At 44.6% G+C, this 21,086-nt stretch overlaps 2 protein-coding genes across 2 annotated transcripts; both read left to right on the forward strand.

Moving 5' to 3' along the window:
- Positions 1-4,754: 4,754 nt before the first annotated feature.
- LOC307229024 (beta-1,3-galactosyltransferase 2-like) lies at positions 4,755-6,460 on the forward strand (the record flags this gene model as incomplete). Its single annotated transcript, XM_079998894.1, has 2 exons — positions 4,755-4,798; positions 5,398-6,460. The coding sequence occupies 2 exons, from the start codon at positions 4,755-4,757 to the stop codon at positions 6,458-6,460; spliced, it is 1,107 nt and encodes a 368-aa protein (XP_079855020.1).
- Positions 6,461-9,467: 3,007 nt separating this feature from the next.
- On the forward strand, positions 9,468-10,505 carry LOC307229025 (beta-1,3-galactosyltransferase 5-like; the record flags this gene model as incomplete). The annotated part of the gene is made up of 1 exon (XM_079998895.1): positions 9,468-10,505. The coding sequence occupies one exon, from the start codon at positions 9,468-9,470 to the stop codon at positions 10,503-10,505; it is 1,038 nt and encodes a 345-aa protein (XP_079855021.1).
- Between the last annotated feature and the right edge of the window lie 10,581 nt (positions 10,506-21,086).

The raw sequence follows: 21,086 nt of genomic DNA on the forward strand, positions 1-21,086 counted from the left end.
ACTCAGAGTGCTCAGCAATTTTAACCACCACACTGTTATCATGGCAGGCAGGTCACTAACGGCACACACTCTCACTCCTGGTGCAACAATCATAACACATAAAAGTAATAACAATCGATCATAACACATGTAACATGGCTAACTAACACTAACAACGGCATAACAATTAACATAACTTAACAATGAACATTACATAAAACAATCCCCTTCCCCGACAACCCCAAAACACATAAACAAAGCATGCTGGAAAATTGCACTGCTGCCTCACAGCAAGAAGGTGGGCGCTGTTGGCACTGCGCTCCGGGCGGGTTGTCTCCCAAATAGGAGCCTTTCTGTGTGGAGTTTGCATGTTCTCCGCGTTCTCACATGGGGTTTCCTCCATCTACCGGAGGAAGGACAGGCCAGGATGGGAAAAATGCACAGAGGCCACATTTTACCAGCCACCATCCAAGAGCGTGTGTATGCATGTGTTGTAGTGTGGTGTGTTGCGTGACAATTAAAGATTCTTCGTCTTAATATATGTAACCTATGATATTGTAGCGTGTGGGTGTTGCATAATATGCAGTGAAATGCCTTTACAACGCACCCGGAGATTATGCACAATAGTCACTAAACCGAACCTAATTGCTCACCTAATTCCTTGCCTGGCTAACTAACGGAAACGAGCTGATTCCTAAAACGTAATGCAGTTAGTGAATAGAATAATGTAAATAAAATAAAATAAAAATTAAGTAAGACTCAAAAAGATAATACAAAGCGGGGGTACAAAATAGATGGGAATAGAGTTATGTAAAGTGCATGTGAATAAAGTGAGTATGGAGATATACAAGGATAGAAGGGTACAAACAATCGAGCCCCAAGGCAATCAAACCAACTGGCCAATCAGTGCTTGAAGCGTTCCTCACCGTAGACGCTCAAAAGAAGACTGATTCTAGTTTCGATAGCATTGATCGGTTTCTCTCAACAAAATAAGTAAAATCGTTTTTTTACGTATAAATCATTGTCACTGGCGGCGGCTCGGTGCCCGTCACTGTTCGCGCGGTGAACAGGGGGTATGGAGAGCCGTTTGATGGAAAACCCCACCCAAACTGCACACCACCTCTCCAGTTACCAGACCGTATCCAGTGACCGGACACCCACCACCCAAAATGCACACCACCAGTTACCAGACACCCACCACCTAAAATGCACACCACCTATCCAGTTACCAGACACCCACCACCCAGTAGACAGCGCCCGATACCCAATTGGACATCGTGCGCGACCCACTCGACAGTCAGTCAGCACACTTTCCATATGTTGGCACTTTGCGGAGAAGAAGTGTTTGCGTGCAATTTGAATACGTCTACCTCAATGAAAGTTTTGCTTTATTTGTTATTTTTAGTCGCTCGATGTCATTCAAACTACGTACAATACGATATTTTGAAGAACTTCACCGAACGCTACTAGACGCCGAAAAACGCTGTACACACGAGAAACATAAATGATCTGGAACATGGCTGCCGTCTACTAGAGGAACACATTCGTGTTTGACATTTCAAACTCTCAGGTAAGATTTTTAATTGTTCTGAGTTATGTCTTGGTTGTGTAGTGAGTATTTAGGCCAGGGGTCTCAAACTCACCTTACCTGGGGGCCGCTGCAGGTCGAGTCTGGGTGAGGCTGGGCCACATCAAGTATTCCACAAAAAAAACGGTTTCAAGGATTCCAAATAAAAGTACAACTAATCCAATCTTCTCAATCTTTATTAATAACAGTTCAGAACATGAACGGTTCTTCAGAACACAGGCTTCTCTTACCTACTCCTTGCTGCCAGACACTTGGCAGCGCCTCCTCTTACACAGCTGAGCCACATTTGGCTTGAGGGAGGAAGTGGTTGAGACGCTCAGTACGGCTTGAGGATGCTCATCAGTAAGTTTGGACCTGTACTTTGACTAAGTTCATGGTGGAGAAGAGCTTTTCACACATATGTCCATGCTACTGCACTTAATTCTTAACATCAAGTGCATTGTCTCATGTTTTATATCTTTTAATTTCTTGCTTTGATTAAATTGTTCTTGGTAAGTTTTCTTTTGCGATCGCACATATCTGTCCTTTTTCCTTCTCTTTATTTCTTCTTGTAATAATAAGCTTTTGTTCTTGTCGCCCATCTCATGCTATTTGCTATCCATGTAATTCTTTTCCCTTTCCTTTTGCAACACTCTGCTGTCTTTATTAGGTCACTGATTACTCTATTTGAGTCTGCCCACTTGTCCTCTGTACCTTGCACTGGGTGACAGGATATATTATCCTTCCACTTGGTGTCAATCCGGAATCACGTTTCAACCAAGTGACTAACGTTGCTAATTCGCCTTGGCTAACTTGTCAACAAACACCACTGGAAGCTGTCACGAGCCTGAACTACGGTAGCCCAGAAGTGATAAAAAATATAATGAAACGCCCAGGGCAACGACTCGCACAATGTCAAGTAGGGGGCCACAAAATACCGTCCCGCGGGCCTCAGTTGGCCCGCGGGCCGCGAGTTTGAGCCCCATGATTTAGGCAGTTTGGTCTATTGTGGGAATTAAATACGTTGGAGGTGGCAACTTAGATTCAGCGGGGTGGTTAGAGTCTTGGGTGGTCAAGGTGAGGTCGCTTCAGTGAGCAGGTGTAGGGACTCAGGCTTACTGTGTGTTTCGTGGAATTTTGCTTCCAAAAACATGGCGTCCCTGCCCAGTGACCTGGGCCGCACTCCACTCCCGTAGGAACTGTTCCCCAGCGATGAGGTGCCCACTTTGGGTCCATTTGGGCTCAGCTGCCCCCTGGGCACCAGACTGTCCTCTGGCCACACCTCCCTTAAAAAGGATGAGGAGGCTCCGCCGCTACCTCCTCTGGCACCTCTTCCAGTAACACACATACAAGTATAGGCCATGCAATCGATAATGTGGTATTTTATACATACATTTATACCAGCATATCAGAAATCAATATACTTGAATTTGCAGCCAGACTTTGCATATTAGTCAAGTGTCACTTAAAGGGAACAATGACCGCTTCTGATGCCCACACACATGTTTATATTATTGTTTGTGAGTGGTAATGTCAGCGTGATGCACATGCAAAATGTAATTTACCATTACTTTATTGGGTATACATCCTTGCATCTGGTGGCATCCATCCCTCATTGTGTTTACCACGTTCCAGTCTGCTGTTTTTTATCATGACAATTTGCAATAAAACGTAAAGCTGAAATCTGTGCTGAAATACTGTATGACACAATCACAATATCCACGCGCGGGAGATCCTCTCCGCGCCACGCCCATTTGGAGGAAGCGGCAGCGGTGTGCCAGTCCAATGAGCCGCCTCCCTCTGAGAGCTGATTTATTTTTGTCTTTCCTCTCTCTGTGAAAGTAATACAAGACAGAATAACAGGATAGTCCTGTAATGCGTTTGTTAAATACGATCCGGGAACATCTCACTTTGGTGATAACATTTAGAGTCACTGAGACTCTGCATGCACTGACACACAATGAGGTGAGTTATAACAACAACAACAAGGTTTGGTTTAGAATAAAACAATAAAGTTGTTGTTGTTTTTTAAGAAGCGTCATGTATAAACAGCTTCCTACAGCTAAACATAGCTCACTTAAAAAAAAAGGCAGAAAGTGTTAAGTATTGACAAATTCTTCCACAATAATTCAAATTAATGTTAAAGTTCCATAAATGTTGTCTGCATTACAATATAGACACGTCATCTATTAAACTGAATTTTACAATTGTACATTATTAACAGAAAAAAATACAATAAGGTAGTAATTAAAACTAACATTTATTTATTATGGTTATAAAATAACATATATTTATTATGTTCTTATGCAAAGTAATTACAAAGTTTGTTTATGTCATTGTCTAGCCGAAAAATTGCCGAAAGTCTAAAACAATAATGAAGCCATTGTCCACTTGTCCAAAAATCCTTCATTCCAAGGTTATTCCATGTGGATTGGTCCAGACGAAAGTCCACGATGTTTGATGTTTGTAACTTGTAATGCGTTTCACAGAAACCAAAATTACTGTAATACCTGTCTGAAAGGAATAAACTGGACCCTGCGCAGCGTCGCCTGCAGCTACATTTGTTATTGTTATTTTTACCATTCGTTTGCTGGATTCACAGTGTCCAATTTCTTGAATGGCTTTTTGTAAAATCACAATCTGAAACTTGAGCTGAGGCCTGATTAAGAAACTACATTTCACTCCATACATTGATAATATACTTTGGAAGTTTTGTAAAAAAAAAAAATTATAATAAAAATCTAAGTGGAAGTGGCATTTAAAACAGTTTCCTGAAATGGATGATCCATTTCCTCATAGAAGAAGACAAAGCTAGACATTTGTTTTAAGACACCATTTGGGAGGGGTTTGCAATAGGAGCATGTGTGCAAACTGGAAGAGAGAGAGAGAGAGAGAGAGAGAGATTGAGGGCGTTTTCCAGGCGGAGGAGGGGACAGGTGATTATCTAACCCCCCCCACAACCGCCCAAGTCAACAGTGTCATTAGTCGTACACCTTCAAGCCACCCCTTCCAATAAATCCCTTTTACACAGGCTGAGGCACACACACACACACACACACACACACACACACACGCACAAACGCACACACACACACACACACACACACACACACACACACACACACACACACACACACACACACACACACACACACACCACCTGGAGCGCATGTCTGGTGGAGGGGAAAAAGGAGAGGGGTGAGGAGTCATGACGGAGGAAGGAGCAGCTTCAGGTGGGAAGGAGCTGAGAAGGTAAGAACAGCCGAGAGGAATCTTAAAAGAATCATGAAATATGAGCAGAGAAGACATAGAACCAAGCAGGTCGGTCTGACGCGCTTATTTCAAAACTCACAATGTTTGTGAAAAAAGATGATGTTCAAGGACTAGTTTTTCGAGTTTGGGTTAACTGTCGATGAATAATAACACGTTGGACTTGAGAGAAGTGTCTCTTCACTGTTTTGCAATATTGCAAGACAGTTGTTATATTTGTGTCTATATATATTTTTACAAAATGAATAATTGTTTTTAATTTAGATAATTTGCATCATTTAAATTGAATAAAAATGTAGTTTGTAAGTGTCATGTAAGTGTCACCTTAAACATGTGTCATTGGAGTGAAACTAAAGAAATGTAAAATCTGTTTATCCAGTGGTTACTATATTTAGACTTTTATTTGCTTTCAATAAAATTTTGACCTTTGACTGCAAATAATTGTTTGATAGCTACATCTGCCTAATATGAACTTGCCTGTCAAAGTCTGGCAGAGGTGGCAGTGAACAGTTAAATTCAAAGTTTCCAAATCAATCGGTTTTCTTTATCGACTTGTGACCTTGTCTTTCTCCCCAATTCAGTGAAAGTTCCGTTCACCAGGGGAAGGGATCGCTTCGCAGGTTCCAGTTGCTGCTCCTGCTCAGCGTTGCTGGCGCCGTGCTCTACTATTCTTGGTCCAGCAAGTATCTGACGGGGTGGGACGGCCTTCGACCCCACAGCCCCCATAGGCCCCCGGCGTATAGAGTCCATCCCGAACACAGACTGAGGGCCTCGGCGGAGCCCCTCACCACACGGGGCGGGGTCCTGCTGCACAATGCCGCCTACCCGCTCAACTACCGCTTCATCCTGGACGACACGGAGGCGTGCCGGGGCGAGACCCCCTTCCTGGTCCTGATGGTTCCGGTGGCCCCCGGCAACGCCGACGCCCGGGACGCCATCCGGAAGACGTGGGGGAACGAGACCCTGGTGCGGGGCGAGTCGGTCCGGACCCTCTTCATGCTGGGCCTCCCCGGCGGAGAGGACGCCCCGCGGCAGCAGGAGGAGCTCAGGAAGGAGAACCTGCTCCACCGCGACCTGATCCAGAGCAACTTCATGGACACGTACCTCAATCTCACCATCAAGACCATGGTGATCATGGACTGGCTGGCCACGCGCTGCCCGAAAGCCTCCTATGCCATGAAGGTGGACTCGGACATGTTCTTGAACATGGACAATCTGATAATCATGTTACAGACCCCTGACCTCCCCAAGCTGAACTACCTGACCGGAATGTTGATGCGGGACAGGCCCGTCATTCGCAGTAAGAACTCCAAATGGTACGTCCCAGAGGAGATGTACCCCGAGGCTCTCTACCCGACCTACACCCTGGGCATGGGGTACGTGTTCTCCAATGACTTGCCCCCCAAATTTATCGAGGTCTCAAAACAGATCGCGCCCTTTAACATAGAGGACGCCTATATCGGCATGTGTATGAAAAAGCTGGGACTGGCACCCACCAGCCCCCCTAACCCCAGACTTTTTCGGGCGTACCTCGCAAAGTACAATCGGTGCGAATTCTCTCAAATCATCACCTACATTCTGGGCTCCTCAAAACAGCTGCTGGATTACTGGACGGAATTGAAAAAGCCCGAGCCACCTTGTTAGCGCGGGGGTTTCCACACGCCGACTTGGTAAGACAGTCTGGGCAGGTGATTCGCGGTCATTTCATCATTTGCACACAACAGACACCCAAACCGAGAGGGCTTTACCCCGACTGCTCAATACTAGATCAGAAAATTTGTTTCTGTTTTCAAATCATGAAGGAGGATGTATCTGGATTGACTGGAATTTCGATTTACATAACACGGGCTGTTATGTTTTTATCACTACTGGTTTTGCATGGTTACTGTGCCAGTACACGGAAGAGCATTTCATATTGAAAATATGACATGGAGGTTTGTTTGACTACTCAAAACCATAGGATCGGGCAGACAGACAAAAATACAAAAACAACAAAACGATGCTTTCAAGCAAACGTTCATGTTTTTTTTTTTTTTTTTTATAAACGGTCAAACAGAAAACAGAAAAATTGGAGTCAAAGAAATCCAGTGTGATCTTATGTGATATTTGGCAGCCCTATGACACGCAAACATTTAGTAAATATTGGCCACTACAAAACATCTTTTACAAACAGGAGTTGAGCACAATCAATGTCAAGGCGAAAATAATCACCACTTGTTTTTTTTTGCAGCCCTCTGGTGGGTTGCATCTTTTTCGACCAAACCACAATGCTGCTCCACAGTATAACACATAATATATAACATATAAAATTGAATGTATAACATGTTGTATATAACATAATATTTCAAATATAATATATAATTTATTTATTATGATAATTATTATAATGGTATAATGGTTGAGTTCTATATGATTAAAAAAACAAACATTGCTATTCCAGTGAGTACAACGAACACTCTGTGATCAACATTATGATAAATAATGTCTTTGTGTCCGTTTCAGTGTAATCTTCTTTAAGTAATCAACACTCGAGAATTGTAATTTCTTTGGACCGGGACTCCTTTACCCGCCAACGCTCACCACATACTGCCATGTCCTGCTGGTCAAACCTGCCAGCGGAAGATGTTTCGAGCTCTAGTTGCACCCGTAATACCTGAGAGTCTTCCCAGGGAGCCATGAGGTGCAGAACCCCTGCCACTCCTCACTGCCACTGTGCACGTAGCTGGCACGAGCAGAGTGACAGGTCTATTATCAAACTCCCTTCCAGCAGAGACGTAATTCAACCGGCGGCCCCTGGGCCAAATGAAGGCCGCATATCAATGCAGACCCAGGCCCTTGGAACGAATCCGAAGGTGAGCGAGGAACTGTGGTGACATCCGTTTCAGAAGTACCTGCAGGGATTAAAGAACCGACAACCAGGGGACTACGCACAAGCAGTGGCGCATACCGAGAACGGAGAGGGTTACCTAGAAACTCTCTCTCTCTTTTCTCTTTTTGGAAAACTGGTATTATTGAAAAAATGTGCGGGTGTTTATTTGCATTTTATTTTTCTTTGTTTCATCAGTGTAGCTTGAAAATAAATCATTTCCTGTGGAATTCAGACGACTATTTTCTCTTTGCCGGCGGTGACGCAGACCACCGTCATCGATCACAGGGTTTGTGAGGTTTGTGAAGAAGGTTGCTTCTTTTTCAATTCATTTACAGTGAGCCATGGCTCAATATCACCCTTCCACCGCAGTTTTAGTCCATCCATCCCGACTTTGGGCATTTCTCCCTGCTTTTGTGGCCTGAGGCTGACTCATCAACCCGGGGTTACTCGGGTTAATATTTGCCAGCGAGGTGAAGTGCGCTTGACGTTTCCTCAGTCCTGGACGGTTGCGCTCCACCAGGAGGTTGAACCGCTCCCTCCTGGGTGGTTTTAATGACGGCCCGAGGCAAGGGCCTGAGGCGTTGCCGTCCCCTTTGTTCCGGTGGCAGGAACTAGCCCGGACTTCTCCAGCCGGCGAACTGCCCCGTCCCAACATGCCGACTCCTTGCACCGAGCTCTTCAGCTCGGATGCGGCGGAACGACTCTGCTGTTTCACGCGCTGCGTATGTGTCTTGTCTTTTGTCTTTTTCGCCTTCGCTTCAAACTCAATCTCCCTTGGGACATTAAAGTTGAACGTTTAAAAGGAATACCCAATATTTATTTTAGAGGAAATTCGCCTTTCGTCCATCTTACCCAGATTCGGAGGAGATGGTCAACACCGATGGACTGGGAGGAGGACAGAGTGTCACAAAGGCAGAATTAGGTGCGTTTCCCAGAGGCAAATGAACAGTCTACCTGAATTGTTATATTCCAATAAATGGCTCTTCTGTCATAGCTAGAGGCGTTGGATTATGACAGGCGTAATGTATATAATAGTGGCATAAAATGAACAAAAGCAATGATGATTTATCGTCATCTAAGACTTGATGATCAAGATAGCCTCCCATTAGGCGGCAGAGGGGACAACCGTCGAGTATCTGTTCATGCGTCGGTGTAATAAATATGTATGAAGTATTTGCACTTGAGAATTGTTGATATAATCCCTTTTAACGAGAATAATTGATGGGGAGGGGTTACACCCTAAAGTCATAAAATAACGCCCGCTCCTTCACGCAGACTAAAACCAAGAGGGGAAAAAAGATCAATTCAATCGGTCTTGAACCGCGGCCAAAGACTCTAAGCTAAAATAAATCAAGCTGATTGTAACCTGAGCTTCAACCAGTCCCTCTGGTTTACTCATCAAATAACATGCAAACCAGCCAGTAAGGCTTTCTTCCCTCCACCCATGGGTGGAGCATGCTCCAGGCAGTGCTGAACACATGCCTGCTGGAGGTCTCATTGTGTGTATTGTGTCAGTGTTGGGAATATAGTTTATTTATTCCTGGCGAAACGTGATCCGTCAATCTGGATATTGCCAACGAGGACAACAATGACAATGGAGGTAAAGAAGCAGTGACCTAAAAGAGACAACAATAGGCATGGTGACTGCGCTCCTCTGACGGGAGGGTAAGTTGTTTTCCCTGAAACGTCTGTGAAACAATTTTTCGAAGACACGTTTTGAAACGGTGAAACTGCCACAAACATGACCTTAATACCTCTTCCGACGAAGGGATTAAGGGAATAATGCGGCGTATGTTTTTCTACATCCTCGTAGCCTTGGCTTTCTTCCAAATCTATCTCTCCTTTGACTGGAGTTGGTGGACGGCCAATATCTCCGGACATGTCATTCCCAGGCCATGGGAGCACAACAGTGCCGGCGTGGGTGAATTATCTAACGGCACAGCGTGGGGGGATCCTGGTCCATACCATGTGGCCTACCCACGGAACTACAGGTTCATCATGGACGACACGGAGGCGCGTAAGGCGAAGGCTCCTTTCCTGGTCCTGATGGTTCCGGTGGCCCCTGGCGACTTCGCCGCTCGTGACACCATCCGGAGGACGTGGGGAAAGGAGACCCAGGTCCGGGGCGAGATGGTCCAGACCCTCTTTGTTCTGGGCCTCCCGGGTGGGGAAGACGCCGGGCGCCAGCAGGAGGAGCTCAGGAAGGAGAACCTGCTCCACCACGACCTGATCCAGAGCGACTTTCGGGACACCTACCGCAACCTGACCATCAAGACCATGCTGATGCTGGAGTGGCTGAGCCTGCGCCGTGTTCACGTTTCCTACGCCATGAAAATCGATTCCGACACGTTCCTCAACACGGACAACCTGGTCAGGTGGCTGCTGGACCCCAACACGCCCACACAGAACTTCATGACCGGCCTGGTGTGGTGGCACAGCCCAGTTCTCAGAGACCCGTCCAGCAAGTTCTACGTGCCAAAAGAGGTCATCGCTGAACAAGAGTACCCGCCGTATCCCCTGGGCATGGGCTACGTCATGTCCCTGGACCTCCCCGGCAAGATCCTGGAGGTCTCCCGGCACATCAGACCCCTCTACATCGAGGACGCGTATTTAGGGTTGTGTCTGAAATACCTGGGCATCTCCCCGACCGACCCCCCCCAGGAGTACACGTTCATCATCAACCCCCTCTTTTCGCTCGGCCGATGCCGCCTCTCTAAAGTGGTTGCCGTGACAACCACTCGCGTCCGTCAGATGATCCAATACTGGGAGACGAACCAGGAGCCCGGGGATCCATGCCGACATGCGCACGGACAACGCTGAGTTCAAAATGCACACAAAGGTTCAGACTATGTTCCTAATTAGGACACTATTTAGAAGACTGTATATTCCTATTAACAGACCTCAATTCTTCAATCATCTTGACGTCGTTGACCGTGGAATGTATACACCTTAATTATATCGCTTTTGCTGTTCATGCTCAGTCAGATGAACGATGCGGGTGAAAAAAACAAAAATGGCGCAATTCTCATGAACCCCGACGCTAACGTCTGCGACGCGAAACAATGAACACGGTGCTTCGTCTGCTCCCAGCCTGAACTCGAAGGAAAACTCTCACGCTTCACGCAAACCTTATATTTTGGATCAATGTTTTGGTAAAAAAAAAAGAAAGAAACCAGAGTTCACCTGCAACTCCTGTTGTGCGTCTCGATGGCGAATGAGACACATAAAGTACATGCAACACCGTGTTGACCAAACACTCGACCATAAAGATTACTCAGGCCTCATTGATTACAATCTTCACAGGAGGACAAAGCCCAGAGTACACACCCTTTTCTAAACCTCAGCACTGGCATTATCCCAAATGGCCAAAACCGATCTGCCACTTGAAACCTCTCTTTTGGGCTTTTGTTCTCTATATTCAGGATCGGGGGACCTTGTTTTCCCCCGCTGAAGCCTGGCTGCGCAGGAGACGCCGCCCGGTAACACGGCTTCAACGCAGCGAACTCAACGACAAGCAAGAGAGGACGAAACTTCCAGAGTCCCCCCGCACCCGCCCCCTCAGATGGGGACTCGTAAAAACACGACAAGCGAGCTCCAGCGGAACAAACAGTGGAGGCTGTGCACATAACACGTGAAGTGGGTGCGGGTGGAGAAATATTAACTCAGGGCGACCGGGTTTGTCTTTGCTTTCATTCTGACCGAGAAGCAAATGACACAGAGAGCAACGAGTTTTAACGACAATGATCACGATTCTTCCGCAAAAAACTTGTTCTGATGCAGTTCAGAAATCTTTGACAAAAACATTTCTTGTGACATCCTCTGAAATAAATTATTGATTGGCTTGAACCTTTTACTGCTGTCATTTCTTCTGCAACAGGAATAGTGTTTAATCAAATTATTATTATTATTATCATTATTATTATTATTATTATTATTATTATTATTATTATTATTTATAATAATAATAATAATTGAACTGAATGGAAGTGATCCTCAAAAGTAGGCATAGGAGGCCATGGCAACCGAGCTAAATCCATAAGGGGGCGCTGTAATACTTAATATGTATTAAATGCAAGGTCCTGGCTGTTGTTAACAAAGATGTGTTGTTACATGTGCAGTCATGGATGGATAACCCACCGGACCAACCGGGGAAACAGGATGCGTGGTGATGCTGCCACTGACTTTATATTTATTGCACTGCAGTCGAAGGGCTTAATCATTCATATCAACAATAAAACCCAGAAATTTCCACTGTAATGGCCTAAACATGTACGTTGCAGGTGTCACCATGGCCCTATCAAAGTGAGTGTTCCCCTCTGTTCATCTATGGGATTTTAGTGTTGAAGCGCTTTGTTATTGTCTATGGCCTCTTATGTAAAGTCATGGTTTATGAAGACCCCAAAATGTTGTTTTCCCACTCGTGATATGTCTGAATACGGCCAGCTGAGGCACAGAACACGGGCCTCCCTCCGGACCAGCCACTGTGGCCGTACAGTTGATTTTGGTTGCGGTGCAGGCCATTAGAGGCCCTGACTGTAGGAACATTTTGCACTTTTCAAATATCTGTTTTTGTTAGCAAAATGGGTCAGGCAGTGGAAATAATTTTAGGATTTGACACCTCGCTAGTATCCCTACCTTCCTACCTCCCTCGTTTCACTGGTCCAAGGGCTGGGATTTGACTTGGCAAAACTGCCGCTGACACTCATATGACAACGTCTCCGGAATAATATCTGGAAAATATAACAGATTTCGACAAATTAATCAAAAGGAATTGATGTAGAGCTCCATGCTGCAGTTAGGGCACACGGATCCTTATGTGATTTTGTGGCTGTGCAGAGAGAGATTATTTGACGGCTTTGAGACAGAAGCTTCCAGTCTACATGAGGTAAGCCTCATTTAAAGACACGATTACCGCCGGAGAAAGAAACACAAGGTATTTGCTGATGAGAGTAGAGAGCAGGATGTTGAGCTCGACAGAGCGGCTAAAGAAAGCGGTTATGTGGAGGGGCCCATTGTGTCACCATTTCCCTATGCAGTACATATGCAAATTATTTGTTGTGCAAATGAGAACCTGTCTGGTCAGTCATGTTTGTGTGTATGTTTGTGTGTTTGTGTATGTGTCTGTATTGGTGTGTTTGTGTTTACAAGTATGTGTGTGTGTGTGTGTGTGTGTGTGTGTGTGTGTGTGTGTGTCTGCAGGTCCATATAATGACTTAAATTCAGTTTTTTGTTTTTTTTACAAATATTAGGCCTAAAAAGTCATTAAATATTCTTACATTTTAATTTGATGAATTTCAACACACAATTTGTGAGATTGTATACATCCATATATTTATTTATTTGCAAGTTATGCTGCATCAGAGATCTGATGTTCTAAAACCTTGATGCTTGAGAGACAATTTGTCCAGGCATCTTAAATTTAGTTTAAAATGTGCCTATAAAAAAAGACACTTCTTCAATTTTTATTTATGTATCATTTTAATCTATAACATTATTTGTATTTGCGATTTAATTTCATTTAAATTTTTCAATTGAATTTTCTTTCATTTTCTTTTCTTTTTTGTAATTGATTCGTCATTTGTATTTGTTAAACTATTGGTATTTTAAATCGAACTCTGTACAACTCCCTTTTTTTTTTTATAACTCTCTAATGCTGCAGAAACCCCGAAAATAGAACCAACCTGCTGAGGGCCCCCTCCCCCACCGCCCATGCAGACCAACTGTCCTCTCCGTCACCTCCTTCTCCACATGCCACAGACATCACCTGGTGCTGCTCTGTCTGCTCTGATAGAGCCAGCTTAGGAGTCCACCTGTCATACACACACACACACACACACACACACACACACACACACACACACACACACACACACACACACACACACACACACACACACACACACACACACCCCTGAGGACATTCCAGGCCTGCAGACCCCCGAGGCCAACCAGATGTGAAGCTCTAAGTGCTTATCCAGAATCTTAATCTCACACATGTGTACACGTGAGTGGGAGACAAAAGACGTGACGTAGATATGATGTGTTTCTAAGGGCTATTATGACGATAATGATGATGATGATGATGATGATGATGATGATGATATTGATGATGATGATTGAGGAGCTGGTAGGATATGGGAACCAGAGCGACCAGCAAAGACAGAGAGTGATTCTTTGGTTCTGCGTTGCGTCCAGTAGCCCGCCCTGTCTCTCTCCTCTGTCAAACACGTGCGCACACAGACATCTGTCCATCCACCCATTCCTCTGGTGTTTTCTTCACCCATTTCTCCTGCTCGGCCTGGTGGGGGCAACACAGAAGATTTTGTGACGATTACATATCTTTGGGAATTCTCTGTGCAGTTCCGCACCTGTCCAGCAGAGGTCCTCGGCATTCCATCCTGCTCGCCTGGGTGTCACCCACGCAGCTCTTCTCTCCATCCATCCTCCCCTTTGGCCCCACCCGCCTCGACGGCAGTTCTGAGCATTTTATCCATGTTCTAGGCTCCTTCTCCTTGATAGACTCGATGCCAAGCCCTGTTTTTTGAGACAGGGAATGCTGTCTTTTGAAACTTCAACCTGTCTCTCTCTCTCTCTCTCTCTCTCTCTCTCTCTCTCTCTCTCGCTCTTTCTCTCTCTCTCTCACACACACACACACACACACACACACACACACAGACACACATACACACATACACACACACACACACACACACACACACACACACACACACACACACACACACAGCAAACGCAGCTGCTGTGCATGCCACAAAACCCTAATATTAGGCCTGAAAGTGTGAATGAGTTAATGACAGGGCAGTAAGATAAATATAAGATCAAGACGGAGGCTCCGCTTTGTCACAGCTAACGTTAGGGTGATGCAGTTAAGCTTAACCTGCATTTTACAAACAGTGTTAGTACATGAACAGTGTTAGTACAAGAACAGTGTAGTACAAGAACAGTGTTAGTACAAGAACAGTGTAGTACAAGAACAGTGTTAGTACAAGAACAGTGTAAGTACAGGCTGCAGCTGTAGTTTCAAGCAGCCGCAGTGGTCGCTGTGGTGATAACGTTAACGCCGTAGTGGGAGTAAATTGCAGTGTTTTTCCCGTAAAGAACGATTATGGGAATGTGTGGGAAAAGCGGATACAACAGCTCCACCTGCGACGCTGCATGGATTCAACTGAACTTCCTTGACCAGTCATCGATTGAGGGATCGGCTGATTGGTTTGACTCAGTTATTGAAGTGACGGCATTACACATACAGTTTACGCAACGATGATTATTTCGTTATCTCGGCTCCGTCGTAGATTTTCACTCCCTGCCCCTCATTGGTGCTGAGAGTGCATCGGTGACATCTTTTTTTGGGGGGTTTGGTCATCAACAACAACAACAACAACAACAACAACAACAACAACAACAACAACAACGGGAGCAGCACCATCGGCCGCGAACGCAGGGCCATGAACAAGTGACGATGGACGGAGAGAGAAAGACAAAGATAACACGGAGGTGGAGGGTGGGTGGAGGGAGTGGGGAGGGCGGCAGGAGGACAAACACTCCGGGGGTGGTGGTGGGGTGGGGTGGGGGTCACTCCCACGCTGTCACACACACATTAAAACACTGTAGCTGTTGACAGAGAGAGGGGGGGGGGGGGGGGGGGGCATGGGAGTATTATGTCCGCACTGTGACGGGTTACAGGTGGTAACCTCATCACCAGCACAGTTCTATAAATACTGTTTTACAGTTTTACAGACGTGACAAGTGTACTACACCACCCTCACCCAACACACACCCCCACACACACACGCACGCACGCAGGCACACACACACACGCACGCATGCACACACACACGCAGGCAGGCACACACACACACGCATGCAAGCACGCCCACACACACCCACACACACACCCACACGCACGCATGCACACACGTGCGTAGGCACACACACACACACACACACACACACACACACACACACACACACACGCATGCACACACACAGACACACACACACACACACACATGCACAGGCACACACACACACACACACACACACACACACACACACACACACACACACACACACAAACACACACATGGATTCATACATCTACTGTGCAGTAAAGGAGGGCGACAGGCTGGCAAAAGGAGGTGGACGAGCAGCAGAGACAAAGAGAGAGAAACGAGCTGAAGATGAGATGTTTTATTGATCAGGCAGACAGAGAGACAGACAGAGAGAAAGGCAGACGGACAGACAGACACAAATAGAATAATAGCGAGGGGGTTCCCGCAGAGCTGTATGAAGAGAATATCATCGAGAAATCATAATGAAGATGAGAGCATAAAAAAAGGAAACTGCATTTAATGTAAAAGGATCAGGGGATCACAATCATTAATCAGCAAATTATTATTAAATTACCAAATTATTTTTAATCATTAGGTCTCTTCAATTGTTGTAGGGTTATTAGTACTGAACTGTATCAATACATATATACATAAAGACATTTGGCAATATATGTATAAATAAATGAATATATAAATATGTAAATAACCAAATGTCTTCATGAATAAGTAAATTCATATATAAATAAATGCACGAATACAAATAATATTTTATAAACGAATGTATAAATAAAAACATGTATTGATAAATGCACAATTAAAAAATGATAATTAATATGAGAAGAAACTTTCTAATCATTTCTAATCTTTGTAAAACTCTGGAGTTGATTACTTTAGCAGGAGCAGGAGGCGAGTGCAGAGCGGAGACTTTGAGAGGGCAGAGCAACCGTCAATCAATTTTAACTTGGCCAATCACAGGCTTGCCATCCTCTGTCAATCACATATTAATTTGATTCATTTGACCCCAATCAGTTGTCAATCACTTTATTTCGGCCCATCATCCTTTACGGGAGCAGGACGTGGACGTTCCGTAAAGTCGTTCCCTAAAACTCCACTATCTTATCGCCAAGGCTGGGCATCCGTCTGAAAACACGATGCTCAAGCTGGGACTTAAAGAAGTCCCCGATCACACCACTTGACATCGGATGACGTACACCACCACAAAGGAATGCCATTCAACTTTCTTTTTCGACAAAAGAATCTTGCTAAAATACAGACGGACATCCTCCCCTCCACGATCAGTTCTGACATGGAGCGGCCATCTATACTAAGGATGGCTGTGTTGAAAAGATCTCCAACACTTTTATCCCGATTGTTGTTGAAACACCGGAAAAGAAAACCTGAACATTCAACCGGAGCCATCCATTGCGCAACTCATTTCCATCTCATCAGTTGGATTGGCGACTATGTGCCACGCCGTTTGGGGACGGCACTGCGTACGCTCCTCTTTGTATCGCTGTTCTCCTGGACTCCACGTCGCCGCCGTCGGCCCTTTTCACAGAGCCTGCACGCGAATGCCCGTTGAGCGTAACGTCTCCCGCCGTACATGAGGACGTCCTGCCTTCCTCTCACTTGTGGCTGCCTCCGATTCACTCACCGGGAAGGTTCCGAACGTTGGCGTGCCTCATGCTGTATTGGGTCTGAGCTGGGTCTAACGTGGGCGTGGAGACACGCAGGACCGAAGCTGCTTCGGAAGGAGAAATCCCGAGCAGCAGCGAACCCTCCATGTCCTCTTTGGAAAGGAAGGTGTGCCCATCCTCAAAACGAAAAAAAAGGGGGGTGGTGGGGGTTGGACAGACAGGACATTGACCAATGTGAAAATAACTTTTGGTTTTGCCGTGCACCGGATGTCACCATCATATTTCACATTACAATTTACATAAGCCTACGATGACGGACGATGAACTTCAATTTTAAGCGTAAATAGTTCAGTGTTTTACATTTGTCCTGACTTGCGCTCAATTCATCAACCTGTTCTCATTTCCAGTCACTATGTTGACTTTTTGTCAAACCCCTTGGCGTTACTGCAGAACGCACAGGGTGGTCGATAGACTCCGTGGTAAAAAAAACCCCTCAAGACAGTATTGGATGCCTGCAACTTTTCCTCCCTGGACCACAGAACAGAAGCATTTTACTCTCGCCCACATGTTCTGCCCAAATAAGGAATTCCTGTTTGCTGCATTTCTTTGTATTAACTCCTTGTTGCATTGTATTACAGTATTGTTTTTTGTTTATTTTTTTTGTCAACTGGTGAGTACAGTTTATTGTATTGCCAACATAGATTTAACGTAGCCGTGCCAAAACACAAATGAGTAGTATTTCAGTATTCCAGTATTTCAAAAGACAGACATTTAAAATATTTGAGATATCACAGATTATTCATCACAACATGAGTTCATTGCAGCGTTTGCACAACTTTTGAATCAGCGCTTTTCAACAATAAGTACCGGCTGCGGCCTGGAGCACCTCACGCCGCGCCCCCTCGTGGCTCAAGCCACGCCCCCTTTGACTTGCCCCTTTTTAATTGTGTTTGAATATTTATTGTACCTCTGGCAAGTAGTCACCTTTTTTGCTGATTTAAGAGCATCTCTCCTGTAAAAAAATATTTTCAATTTTCGTAACCTTGACTTAATATGTAATTTTAGTAACCAGTGGCAAGATAATTTGACTACTTTACTGTAAGTAAAACACTATTATGTGACATGCTAAATTAATTGATTGCTTGAAGCATTTTCATTGAATATTAATGTTTGGATTTGTCGTATAAGGGTTATCATCAGGTCCAGTCCACCTCATATGAAGACTTGGCACCTGAACTTCAAGTTTTTTATCTGTGCATTTATTATAATTGTTATTTATGCATTTATTTATACATTAATTGATGTATTTGTGTACACATTTATTTATTTATTCATTTACATTTTTATTTATTCATTTATTTATACATATATTGCCTCATGTATTTACGTATGTATTTATTTATACATTACCACATTTATTTACGTATATATTTATTTTTTTACATATAAAATAAAGTCCCATTTTGGCCTCCACAGGGCGGGGCCACCCACGAGTTGGGAGAGAAAGGAGTAAGAGGGGAGGAGGAATATTACACAGGGACAAGTCATTTCCGCAGATAGTGTGTGCATGCGTGCTTGTGTGCTTGTGTGTGTGTGTGTGTGTGTGTGTGTGTGTGTGTGTGTCGAGGGGGAAGGGGGTTTGGAAAGCAACATGACTCATATAAACACACTGCCTGCAACACCACCTCATCCTAACACTCCCTGTATAGATAGATAGATAGATAGATAGATAGATAGATAGATAGATAGATAGATAGATAGATAGATAGATAGATAGATAGATAGATAGATAGATAGATAGACAGACAGACAGACAGACAGACAGATAGATACAGTGGGGCAAAAAAGTATTTAGTCAGCCACCAATTGTGCAAGTTCTCCCACTTAAAAAGATGAGAGAGGCCTGTAATTTTCATCATAGGTACACTTCGACTATGAGAGACAGAATGGGGGGAAAGAATCCAGGAAATCACATTGTAGGATTTTTAGTGAATTAATTCGTAAATTCCTCGGTAAAATAAGTATTTTGTCACCTACAAACAAACAAGATTTCTGGCTTTCACAGACCTGTAACTTTTTCTTTAAGAGGCTCCTCTGTCCTCCACTCGTTACCTGTATTAATGGCACCTGTTTGAACTCGTTATCAGTATAAAAGACACCTGTCCACAACCTCGAACAGTCACACTCCAAACTCCACTATGGCCAAGACCAAAGTGCTGTCAAAGGACACCAGAAACAAAATTGTAGACCTGCACCAGGCTGGGAAGACTGAATCTGCAATAGGTAAGCAGCTTGTTGTGAAGAAATCAACTGTGAGAGCAATTATTAGAAAATGGAAGACATACAAGACCACTGATAATCTCCCTCGATATGGGGCTCCACGCAAGATCTCACCCCGTGGGGTCAAAATGATTACAAGAGCGGTGAGCAAACATCCCAGAAGCACACGGGAGGACCTAGTGAATGACCTGCAGAGGGCTGGGACCAAAGTAACAAAGGCTACCATCAGTAACACACTACGCCGCCAGGGACTCAAATCCTGCAGTGCCAGACGTGTCCCCCTGCTTAAGCCAGTACATGTCCAGGCCCGTCTGAAGTTTGCTAGAGAGCATTTGGATGATCCAGAAGAAGATTGGGAGAAAGTCATATGGTCAGATGAAACCAAAATAGAACTTTTTGGTAAAAACTCAACTTGTTCTGTTTGGAGGAGAAAGAAAGCTGAGTTGCATCCAAAGAACACCATACCTACTGTGAAGCATGGGGGTGGAAACATCATGCTTTGGGCCTGTTTTTCTGCAAAGGGACCAGGACGACTGATCCGTGTAAAGGAAAGAATGAATGGGGCCATGTATCGTGAGATTTTGAGTGAAAACCTCCTTCCATCAGCAAGGGCATTGAAGATGAAACGTGGCTGGGTCTTTCAGCATGACAATGATCCCAAACACAATGCCCGGGCAACGAAGGAGTGGCTTCGTAAGAAGCATTTCAAGGTCCTGGAGTGACCTAGCCAGTCTCCAGATCTCAACCCCATAGAAAATCTTTGGAGGGAGTTGAAAGTCTGTGTTGCCCAGCGACAGCCCCAAAACATCACTGCTCTAAAGGAGATCTGCATGGAGGAATGGGCCAAAATACCAGCAACAGTGTGTGAAGACTTGCAGAAAACGTTTGACCTCTGTCATTGCAAACAAAGGGTATATAACAAAGTATTGAGATGAACTTTTGTTATTGACCAAATACTTATTTTCCACCATAATTTGCAAATAAATTCTTTAAAAATCAGACAATGTGATTTTCTGGATTTATTTTCCTCATTTTGTCTCTCATAGTTGAGGTATACCTCTGGTGAAAATAACAGGCCTCTCTCATCTTTTTAAGTGGGAGAACTCGCACAATTGGTGGCTGACTAAATACTTTTTTGCCCCACTGTAGATAGACAGACTATTTTAATAGCATTTTTTTTGAGAAAATAGAAAAAAGAAAGATATTCAATATGAGCAATTCTAAAATTATTTTGAGGAGACATTTTTCTTCCAAACTTCCAAACAACACTGTTCCCTCGTTATAAAAAGCCTCGTCGTCACTGTGTTTGTCTTTCAGGCACTTCCGTCAAAATCTCTTCCTCTTTCTCAGAAGCTGCCACACAGATGGTGCACAAAGCCTTGATACGCAGATATAGTACACACACAGACACACACAAACACAAAGCTGTCCGTCCTTCATGCTCTCAAGGCTGTTTGGACCTGGCTTCCAGCTCCGGGGCAGCTATTCTCAGAGTGCCATGCTCCAATGGTCCATTTTTTCTGAAAACCCACTAGTCCGAAAAATGTCCCGTTGGACATGGACGACACCCTAACCCTAACCATCTCTATGCTTATACCTAAACTTTACCATCTATAACATTATACCTAAACTTA

The sequence above is a fragment of the Zeus faber genome (assembly GCF_960531495.2).
Source record: "Zeus faber genome assembly, chromosome: 4".
In the NCBI taxonomy this organism is placed as follows: domain Eukaryota; kingdom Metazoa; phylum Chordata; class Actinopteri; order Zeiformes; family Zeidae; genus Zeus; species Zeus faber.